Here is a 12,434-nt window from a genome sequence, read left to right on the forward strand (position 1 = left end):
TTTGTTGTTCGAAATTTAACTCTCGAAGGACAGATTTTAATCAAGTTTAATTTCCAAGTCAATCGTTTGACAAAAATTAAAATTTTATTAAAATTGATAACTTTTACGCAAAAGTTAAAACGAAATAAAGAGCGTAACAATTGTTATCATGATTTCCTATTATTTTCCGTAATATTGTTTTCTGTAATTTTCGTCTATTCTAATATCAATATTTGAAAGTATATTCTTTATTGTATCTTATAAAACTCTATAAATGTTCATTAATGACATAACAATAATACTGTCTTATTGAATTACTTGACATTTCACGGCTTTTCTCATAGTATCAGTAACACAGAACATTGACCCATGTCCAGGTATTATAAAATCTGCGAGATCTATTATATGAGAACGCATAACGGATTGAGTTTTTAACAATTCTGGTGTGCCAAGCGATTTCCAGATATGCGGATCTAAAATATCTTCCTCTTTTTCAAACAAATCTCCTGTAAAAGCGTGAAATAGTATAACAAGTATATAATTATAAATTGAGAAAAAAAACTTTTCATGTAAATTTTATTAAAATGCGTCAATGATCTCTGAAACTTGTGCGCATACCCGTAATAGCTATAAGCTTTGCTTCCCCATCCATTGTCGTATTTACTAAAACGGTGACATCTTCCTTCGTATGTCCTGGCGTGGCTATAACATTAACATCTGAACAGAGCTTATAACCCTCTGAAAAAATATAACTTTCTTTGTAACGACCGTGTTCCTATCAATTCATTATACTTCAATAAGCTTACTGTCTGAAATCAGATTTTCGTAAAATATAGTATGACACTGAACAGTCAAACCCACAATGTGTTGTGCCTTTGTAAATAGATTATTATTCCCTATGTGATCGGAATGACTGTGAGTACAAACAACGTAATCAATGTCCTTTGGCTCGATATTATACTGTGCGAGTGCTAAAAAAGACATTATGTATTATTCATAAAAATCCCAAAAATTTACTTTAAGACATAAAAAAAGAGAAATAAAAATAATTGTATTTTTCAACATCAATTGGAAATAGAATCAATTTTATCTCTTTCAAAAATAAAAAGATAGACAAAATTATAAAATAAATAGTGGGAGTTCTATAAGCTCATTCAATTGAATTTGTAATTTATATATTACTATATATTATATTGTTTATGTATTATATATTAATTATATTTATATATTAAATATTATATAACATATCAATAATACATTAATATTAATTAAATAATTAATCATAAAATAATTTCGACTAAGTATTTCAATTTTTTCTTTTTAAATATATCATATATAATATTAAAAATATGTAAATATGATACAAATGGTATTGCTATGATTCTTCCTTAATTGAGAAAAAGAAAATACCAATTTGGCACCTTCAATAGTTCCAGCAAAATATCAACCGTTTTAGTATTATAATAAGCAATATTGTAAAATTTCAGTGTCAAATTCTATTTAGTGTACCTTCTATTAGTATCTCACGATCCCAAGCAGTCATAGTGTCGACGATAATCAATTTGGGCCCTATTATTAGAGTACAAGTGCAATTTGCATCCATTTTTCCATTACCCAAATTTTTGGAATAACCGTTGAATAAAACAATAACTTCACACATTTTGGTAGGTAATGGTTTATACTTCAGGAAAAACTGAAGACGAAAATTGCGATACTGCTCCTGTTCTAATACCCCATCCTTCACCTACAGAGATATTCTTTATATTAAACAAGAATTTCCTAATGGAAATTTTTCTTAGAATTTTACATAAATTTTAAAATTTTTGAAATATTTTCTAGTTTTTTTTTAGAAAATTTCTCAGATTTTTAAATATAAATTAAAACAATTTTTAAAATTGCTAAAAACATTTTCCCTATAATTCTTATATAAATATAATTTAAGATTTCTAAAAATTCACATTCTAAAATTTCTGATTTTGAATTTTTTCTGAAAATCTAACAAAATCTAAAAAAGTTCAATAAGATACTTTTTTAAAAAATACAGAATATGAAATTTTAAATTTCTAAATTGACATAAATAAAAAATTCTAAGTAAAAATATAGACTTTTTCAGTATTTTTGAAGTGCTTCAATTCGTACAAAAGTGAAACAAATTTTGCTAGACAAGGATCACTTATCAGATGTGATTATAACCTTAAACCGTTCAATTCTAATTTCTAAACAGCTCTTCATACCTTTGAAAATGTTAAATTATCAGATTTTATTCTTATGCGTCTTATTAAGTGACGTACGCACATGATCGAAATTCGTTTGGAACCAAATTTGATGAAACGATTATCATTATATATTTTCTTATATTTCATCCTATATTTTTTGAAAAAAGTCAAAGAAAGCACAGAAAAACAGCACCAGGATAACGAATTAGCGATCGGTGTAACTATTTTCCCTAAATAGAGGAAGCGTCAAAGGGGGAAATTTTTTGTATGAGTGTGTATATGTATGTACAATACACACATGCATAAAAATTTTCACTTTTCATATTTCCGCTCTAGAGAAAAAAAAAGTGTTCGAATGCTGGATAATGGTTCAGATTCCTACCTAAATGTCACCCAGATATCACTCCATCCTTGTTGTTTACTGAACATTAAATAAGGATAACAGATATTCGAGGAGCACCCTAACCCGTATAGGAACCCAAACACTCCTTAACATAATCACTACCTACAGAAAGAAACCTGAGAGAGGACATGACCCAAAACCTGTAATCGCAAAATGCTGCCTCGCACTACTGCCCTCTGACAAAGTGAATGTAAACTATATAGTAACGTCTACTTTTCTTAGGATACATTGTCACTTTTCAAAGCTGGAGATGATAAATCGATATTTGGTTCGTATAATAGTGCTGCGTATAGTTTTATTCTTATGTGTTATTTTAGCGTATTTCGTTAATGAAATTACAATAACTTTTTTAATATTATTTTTTACTGTAATCCTTTATACAATTCTATTATACTTATAATAATTATTTACAAAACAATATACAATCATAAATGCTGTTCAAAATATAATAAAAATGATAATATAAATATAGTTAAAAATATAATAAAAATGAATATAGAAGCATAATTAATAAATTTTAGTAATGGGGGATTATACGAAAATGCCGAAAATATGTATCATAACATAAATGTTTTTAAACCAACGTTTAAAAAATGGAATATTAATAAACGCAGAAGAAATACTAACAACAGTTAGATTGTATTAACTATTAATTAATAATTTGTGAATATAAATTTAATAATATCACGATAAAAAGTCATTAATATATTTATAACAACACTTTTATCGCATTCAAGATATCTATCTCAATAATTTCATCATATCAAAGTTCCTCCACGGTTCATATCCGATACAAAGAAGAAAAATTTTCAATGGAGAACGAACATAAGGTATTCTGATTTTACATCAAATCAAATTCACAAAATCCATTTGTAAAAAAAAGTTGAGCAATCAAATAACAGTGGTCTTGTTAAAGATGTGAATCTCGAATTTTTCAGATCACTTACAATAGTAATAATTTTGATAGCATGTCAATTACAATTATCATTTGTGTCACATCTTTAATATAATATTAAAATTCGCGAGAAAGTATGTTTTGCCATACATTCCTTAAAATGATCTTTTATTAAAAATAAACGAATAAAATGATTTCCTTATGGAATTGTGGTTACAAAGGAATATATTTAATAATAACAAAATACATGCATTATTGTAATTTTTTATATGTATGATTACACAAGTTTCTTGGGTACCAACTGTTCGAGATGAGCCGAGCCCGATAAAAACGGGATTCTAAAGAACATTTTATACTAAAAAATTTATTATATAAAATTTAATAATTCTTTATTTTTCAAAAATTATAATTATTAATATCCCGTTAATATGAAGGTACCCCTTCGACTTATCTTAAATTTTTTGTACCCACATTTAAAATTCAACTCATGTAATCACGATTACATTGTTAATATAAGAATTTTGAAAAAAGTTATGTAAATATCAACAAAAATCAATATTCATTAAATATAATATTTGCATGAATTTTATCATAGAAAAGTGCATGTATTTTATCATGGAAAGTGTGTATACATATAAATTAATAATTAAAAATATTCTGCAATGGCGGGATGTCCAATACCTAAAAATGATTTTAAAATAACAGTTAGAAAATTAAATACACGCATTCGTAACCACATTTTTGTTAGAGCAATCATCGAAAAATTAACAAGTTATTTGTATAAAATTAAAATTTGATTACTTAATAATTTGAATTTCAACAAATAATAATTATTAAATATATCCATATCAGTCATATAATACTAAATTCCTATTGTTATTAAGGCAATACTATTACTAACATTATTATTATTAGTGGAAGATTACATTTAACAAAACAAAGAAAGCGAAAATTATATGCTAAAATATACCACTGAATTAATTTTACAACTTGACTTTAAAATATACAGCAATTGACTCATTGACAAAATTATTACTACCAGTAATTGTAGATTATCAGCAGACGAAAAAACTCGGAATTTATTCCAATCCTATACAAGAATTTCTGAAGAGACACCAAACTAGATTTCGCGAATGAACTTCACGAAAAGCGACGAGGAATAATTCTCCATGATGAAAATAATTTCGACTTTCCATCAGTACAAACCACGTAATCACTGGCATCCATCTGACGCGAGAGATAGCGATAAGAGGCCTTTGCATATAATAAATTGTTCACTAAAATATACTTACTATAATTTTATAATATTAAAAATGTAAACGTCGAAAAGCAAGTAAGAATTAATATTAATATTTAATCATTGTCTCAGTCAAAGTTCCATTGTCAATCTTTATATCTTTATCTCATTTAATAAATTTGTACTAAATACGAAGAAAAAAATGACGATTATTCTAAACACCAAATTTTTAATAAGAAGTTACTTAAAATTATTAATGACTTTTTAATATACAAAATAAAATCTAAATTAAAAAAGTCTTAAAATTAAATATTCAAACTTATTAAATCAATAAACAATTTTTGATATTATATGTTTCGTCAATTTCGTATAATTTACATAAATTGCGCAACAATTTGATTTATTACGACAAGATAAATGCTATTTGTATTGAATAGGTCTTTAATATGGATATATATATTCCATAAATGCATAATTAATTAGTAATCCGGGATTAAATTATTGAGGGATTAAAAATTGAATAAAATTTCAAATTAATTTGGTTTATTTTCATATTCTATAATTGGAACGGGATGTTGACAATTAAATAAAACTTAAAATTAATTTAAAATTTTATTCAATTTTTAATCCCTCAAATACTTTAATTTCCCCTAAAATACTTTAATCCCTTAATTTCCAATTATCAAGTGTATACATATGACGTATTTAGTTCTACTTGTCTATATATGTATCATTTTTATCTATATAGGCCTTACCTATTGTCCATACTTATTATCCTACCTACCTGTATTTTCATTTATTCGTGCCTATTCGCGGATACTTATCTCTACCCGTGTATTTCTACCTACTTCATGAATGTGCAATAACACCGCGAATAAATAATATACGTTAATGGCTGCGTTCAGAGAAAGTAGATTTTCGATTGTTGTAAAATTCTTCAATACGATTGGTTCTTGCTTTTGGTTCCTTATGGATTTAAATGTACAAACAAATCACATAGAAGAATTTTACAACAGTTGCAAATCTGTTTTCTCTGCTGAACACAGCTAATGTCTAATCGTATCCTATTACGTACTAATAAACTTAGTGGGACTTAATTGCGATCATACTAATAATAAATAAGCAATAAACAATAATATAATTAAAACAAGCTCTTTCAATCTTTAAAATGCAAAAAAATTAACAAAAGGCTAATAAGAGTCAGTGCGGATAATTAAGTGTAGGTTTTATAGATTTTTTAATCTACTAAATACACACTTGCACTTGATTATCCACGCTGTCTCTCATTAGTCCTGTTGTTTGTTGGTTTTTTTTGTTTTTAAATAACTCTAAAAAAATATAAGAACTCGCAATTTACGAGCAAATTACCCTCCCGAATATTCAGTTTATCTTTTACAAACTTTTGAAATAAAAACATTATTGACATGAAGATTTTTTTTAAATTTAGGTTTATATTTAGTTGCATATTTATATTTTTGATTTTGGATAAACACTAATAGAAAATAAACGCGAAATTTATTCGTATATTAATATAATTGTTATTATTATTATTAGTGATAATTGTTTATATTTATATTTAGTCTATTTTATTAATATGATGGCCTCACACTAATTTTATTAATATGATTGTTGTCATCACACCAACCTATCTCTCAGTGAAAAGAATGTCTAAAATCGACACATAAGACAACTTTAAGATATCTTTAAGAATTCTTTAAAAAATATCTTTAAAATATTTTTTATAAAAATATCTTTTTATAAAACAGTGTGTGACAACAATCACATTAATAAAATTGATGTGAGGCCATCATATTAATAAAATAGACTAAATATTAATGTAAACGATTATCATTAATAATAATAATAACAATTCTATTAATATACGAATAAATTTCGCGTTTATTTTCTATTAGCGTTTATTCAAAATCAAAAATATAAATATGCAACTAAATATAAACCTAAATTTAAAAAAATCTTCATATCAATAATATTTTTATTTCAAAAGTTTTGAATATTACAAAACTAAATTAAATTTCTTAATGTAAATTTTATAATGTAATCTAAAAGACTTATTTAAAAATAAATAAAAATTACTAAATCGATTCATCCAATAAAATTCAAGGCCCATGTACGTATTTTTAACGATTCGTTGCTGAATCTCATCTCAAAACATGCGGAGATGAGAAATTCTGATAAATGATGTAAGATCTGAAAGGGATAATTTTCCCTCATTTCAATAAATATATCCCTATCGTATTTTGTATATTATTAAAATTCATTTTTTAAATAATTTATTATTTCAAAATTAAATATTTTAAGTATTTTAAGTATTTTAAGTTATGCAAAACTCTAAACGCGATTTTAAAATAATTATAAGATAAAATTCTTATATTTTTTGATAAAATATATATTGGATCTTACATCATGTTACTGCTTTAACTGGTATAAAATCCAGTTACTACATTACTATGGATAAGTTATAAAAGATTAGGTTGAAGTAAGTGCATTGAGATAAATAATAATAATTAATAAACGTAAAAAATATTTTGTACAGAAAAGTAAAATTAATAAATTATATGCTCTACAATTATTCTTGCTATCATTTTATTAATAAGATGTATATAAATAAGTGTGAAAAAAGAAGAAATTTCTTAAAAAACAGTTGATATTATAGGTAAATGTGTATACATATACGTATAATGTATAGGTATTGTTTTTCTGCACCAACTTGTATAAAACTTAATCCTGAATGAATATTTGAGGAGAGAATAGATAGGAAAAATAAGAAAACAATATTTATTAAACTGTAATAAACACTTTTCTATATAACGGTATCCATAAAAGATAATTTCATATATTCTAATTATTATTCTCTTATTATTTTATATAAGCTTTATATATTTTAATTTCCCATATTTCTTATATTTCAAAAATACAAATTTTATCCTTTTTTGTTTTAACTTCCAAGATGTATTATTTTAATATAAAAAACGATCATCCAAAAAATTTTTTATTATATCTTTGTGATTAAATTTCTTAATAACAAAGCGTCCACATTAACACGTATGAATTTACAATTAGTACACAAAATTTAAGCTAAATAAAAATTAGAAATAATTTAAAATGCCCCGGTAAAAAATTTTTCATGCATGAATAAATATGTATAAATATTCATAAACATGTATAATCATATACGAAATACGTTCATACATGTTCATACATCTCTTTTTCTTTTGTAAAATATTTTTTAGTGTAATAGAAATAATAATAGTAATGTAAAAACATTAAAAATAATTAAAGGATAATTAATTTTCGCATTGTTTCGTTTCAGGAAAAATAACAAGTTTGGAAAAATTGCTCATACACAATTATGCATAATTTTATCTATAATTATACATAAGTAATTTTTTTACATTTCTTTAAACTTGATTTTTTAAAAAACAAATAATATAAAAATTATCCTCTTAATTATTTTTAATATTTTCACATTACTATTATTATTGCTATCACTAAAAAGTAATTTTACAAAAGAAAGAGGGATGTATAAACATGCATGGACATACATAATTATACATGATTATGGATATTTATGTATATTTATACATATTTATACATATTCATGTATGAAAAACATTTTACTGAGTGTAATGTGACATTATAAATTTAACAGTGCATGTACAATAAATTCCATATAATAAAAAGGTATCCAGGATTAGGTTTATCCCAATTTATTATTACTTATCCATTTTAAGGCAACGGATGTATGGAATGCTATACAATATATTCATATATTTTTTAACAAATTGATGCTTATGCATCTATAGATATATAGTAATTAATAAAATTATCATACATCCGTTACCCCAATAAAAACATCAATTTATCACTCACCAATCCGATGTGCAACAGCGGAGTTATATCAGCAACGTCGCTACGATAATTCTGTAACAAAAAGAATAGAAAATCCAAGTTAAAACAAAGTAAAAAAATCAACCAATATTTCAAAAATTATTTACTAAATGCAAAGTTTTTTTAAAAATACAATTATATAATATTTAAAATATATATTTTTTATAAGCATTGAATTTTTCATAATTCACCATTCAGTTATATTTATAAAAATAATTATACATTTTCTTAAAAACACATGTTTATAAAATTTCAAAATAATCCTTTTATTCTAATTATTATTTTTAAAGCATTAAAATGAAACTATTGAAGAATAAATTTAAAAGAAGAAGGACACAAATATTACATAAGTAAAAAATAATATTTACCGCAAGGTTGCTCCGCCGATGCCTGATATCTCTCCCAGATCTCCTCCTCCTCTCAGAATAGGGTTGACATCCTCTCGCACAGGACACTCGCGTAAAACACTCGCGAATAATATACTACAATCGCGCGCGGACTATAACTTGAGTCCTTAACTTAAACGACACTCCCGATGCAAACGCGCGACGCGACGAACCAGCTTCGGTTCGTTCATTTTCAAATAAATCGGCGACGAGGGTACGTTAGCTTCTCCGTCGTTGGATTTTTACATGAAGAGAACAATTTTATTCAATATCTAAAACTTTATTTAGATATACATTCAGACATATCCGAAAATTTTTAAATAATTGAGAAGAATCGTTCTTTTCATGTAAATATCCTCTGGGTACTGAGCCCTCTCACCACGTCAAGGTGTACCCGGAGAGGGAAGATAATCTGAAAAATATATTATATAACTATTATCTATATTACCATGCAATTACTATGCAATCGCTTAATTTTTAGAAACGATTTTTATCTGCAATTCGTTATCATTGCGAAATAAAATGAAAACATAAAAAACTGAATCTTATTTATACATAGATGATATGATTAGAGTCTAGAATAAAATAGAGATTAATAAAAAGGAGAAACATTTCTTTTATGATAATAAAAAAAATAGTTTCAAAGTTACGTTTAATTTTTAAACGGATCGTACAACGAAAAAGGTGCACAAAAACAAAAATTAATTAAATTATTAAACTATATTAATTGTGAAAACAGGAATAACGTTATTTGCATGAGAGTATTCATACTAACATTACTTTTTTATAACTCGTGTGATATTGTTCGTACAGACAAGTAGCCGTGTTGCTCTTCTTCACATTTCTTTTTGAAACATAATAATAATAGCAAAAAGTGCTAAATATAATACGAAATGTTGTATTTTATGAATATTCACATAATACGATTACTAGTATGATTAATTATTCATTAAGTACATTTCGTATTATATTTGGTATTATTGCGATAAAATTTCAAAAAGTAATGTGAAAAAAAGTCGCACGCGACACGACTACCTGCTTGTACGTACGTCGGTAAGGGAATAACTGCGTGGTAACTAACGGTAAACATAAACATGACGCGTCGCTCCGTGCCACCTCGTACCATCCCCACCTCAAGGCCACGCGCCAACCGACTAACTGTTGAAATAATAACGAATATTACGAATAAGTAAAATAATATATTCTTTACATTTTTATAATATTTTCCGATTAATGAATCAATTTCTTATATGTATCTAGTTTTAGTGGTACGAGTCGTTTAATGTGGTATCGTAATTTTTGTGATACACCAAGAAACATATTTAATGCTCATTTAATAATTTTAAATATTTCGTATCAATTATAATGTGCTGACAAGACAAGAAATGAAAAGAGATTTTTACTAGCGTGGTTTTTCTTACATACTTGCTCACATGAAGTGCTATTGATATTATCCAATATTATATCTCAATTTTTATTGCTCTTTTTGGTGATTTACAATTAAATAAAGATTAACAATATGTCATCCATCCTTTAAATAAAGATAAATGCAAAAATTTCTTTTAAATTATGAAACAATTTCTAACTAAATAGAATAATATAAATAGCATGCACATTTATAAATATGTAATTTAAATATAATTTATCTGTTTCTACTTTTCCCATATCATAAGAATGCGAAGTAACACGAAAATGACAGAATTATACAATTTAAAGTGATAAAAAGCCACGATTTAACAACAAGAATCTCATTTTTATACCGTATATGTTAGAATACATGAAATATTCATCTAAAATATTCATGAACTGTATAAATGTAAGAAATAAAGCAATAAACCTATTAATCCTTGGTGCACTTCTTAGTTTTGGGCAATCTTACGCGTTCGTAGATATCTAATTCTCATTAATTAACGCGACACCCGGAGTGACTCGTAAAACACATCCGTCCCCATCCGTGATCGCCGAGCGAATGCCGAAGTGATGACGTAGTCAACCATCGCGCCGCGCAGTACGCTCCCCCACTCTGTGAACAGCGGGGGGAGGGATCACGCGACGAACAGAGTGGGGGAGCGTGCCGCGCGACGCGGCGGTTGACTACGTCATCACTTCGGAATTCGATCGGTGATCTTGGAAGGAGACGGATGTGTTTACGAGTCGCTTCGGGTGTCGTATTAATTAATAAAAATTATATACCTACGAACGTGAATTTCTATTTCTTAGATTCATTACGCACATACTTTGAATCGTATAATTCTGTCATTTTCATGTTATTCTGCATTCTTATGATACGGGAAAAATAGAAATAGATAAATTATATTTAAATTACATATCTATAAATGTGCATGCTATTTATATTATTCTATTTAGTTAGAAATTGTTTCATAATTTAAAAGAAATTTTTGCATTTATCTTTATTTAAAGGATGGATGACATATTGTTAATCTTTATTTAATTGTAAATCACCAAAAAGAGCAATAAAAATTGAGATATAATATTGGATAATATCAATAGCACTTCATGTGAGCAAGTATGTAAGAAAAACCACGCTAGTAAAAATCTCTTTTCATTTCTTGTCTTGTCAGCACATTATAATTGATACGAAATATTTAAAATTATTAAATGAGCATTAAATATGTTTCTTGGTGTATCACAAAAATTACGATACCACATTAAACGACTCGTACCGCTAAAACTAGATACATATAAGAAATTGATTCATTAATCGGAAAATATTATAAAAATGTAAAGAATATATTATTTTACTTATTCGTAATATTCGTTATTATTTCAACAGTTAGTCGGTTGGCGCGTGGCCTTGAGGTGGGGATGGTACGAGGTGGCACGGAGCGACGCGTCATGTTTATGTTTACCGTTAGTTACCACGCAGTTATTCCCTTACCGACGTACGTACAAGCAGGTAATTTTTTTGTCGCATGTAGCTCTTTTTCATATTACTTTTTGAAATCTTATCGCGAAGAATGTTAAATGTAATACGAAACGTTGTATTTTATGAATAAAATACAATTGAAAATTTGTATAAAGAAACATGACTTTATAATTTGATAAGATATTATAAGAAAGATATTATATAAGACAAAATTCACTAAATTAACTTGTTTGAATTTTCAGTTTTGTTTATTAAAATTCAACAACTTTTATTTTCATGTGTAGGAGATGCAAAATTAAAATTTTTTCGTTCGAGAACCCATTAAACTATGGATGGTCGGCACGCTTCTATCTCGGGGCACTGACGAGGTACTATTAAAGATATCTTTGGTGCATATGGAAATTGTGTGCCTGTTAAAATTTAAGTGATTAAGAGTAATAAACTAATACGGTACTAATTTCATAATTCATTAGTTTTGTAGACATACATATATATATATATATATATATATATATATATGTG

General features: G+C 26.4%; 1 protein-coding gene and 1 long non-coding RNA gene across 4 annotated transcripts; one reads left to right on the plus strand and one right to left on the minus strand.

Annotated features, from left to right (window-relative positions):
* Positions 1-65: 65 nt before the first annotated feature.
* Positions 66-2,740, minus strand: LOC105153168 (metallo-beta-lactamase domain-containing protein 1). Of its 3 annotated transcripts, none has more exons than XM_011067875.2 (5): positions 2,578-2,740; positions 1,489-1,723; positions 786-950; positions 598-717; positions 66-485 (listed from the first exon to the last, which is right to left on the minus strand). In XM_011067875.2, the coding sequence occupies exons 2-5, from the start codon at positions 1,637-1,639 to the stop codon at positions 286-288; spliced, it is 636 nt and encodes a 211-aa protein (XP_011066177.1). In that variant the 5' UTR covers positions 1,640-1,723; positions 2,578-2,740; the 3' UTR covers positions 66-285. The 3 variants fall into 3 exon arrangements, with proteins under 3 accessions (XP_011066177.1, XP_087271282.1, XP_011066176.1); XM_087415156.1 differs by lacking the exon at positions 2,578-2,740 and adding an exon at positions 2,275-2,511; XM_011067874.2 differs by lacking the exon at positions 2,578-2,740 and adding an exon at positions 2,214-2,511.
* An 8,394-nt stretch (positions 2,741-11,134) lies between these two features.
* Positions 11,135-12,416, plus strand: LOC147906979 (uncharacterized). The gene is made up of 3 exons (XR_015548049.1): positions 11,135-11,188; positions 11,820-11,942; positions 12,197-12,416. It is a non-coding gene; the product is annotated as an uncharacterized LOC147906979 (long non-coding RNA).
* Positions 12,417-12,434: the final 18 nt, after the last annotated feature.

This window comes from Acromyrmex echinatior, chromosome 17 (assembly GCF_024713525.1).
Source record: "Acromyrmex echinatior isolate Ae372 chromosome 17, ASM2471352v2, whole genome shotgun sequence".
NCBI lineage: Eukaryota > Metazoa > Arthropoda > Insecta > Hymenoptera > Formicidae > Acromyrmex > Acromyrmex echinatior.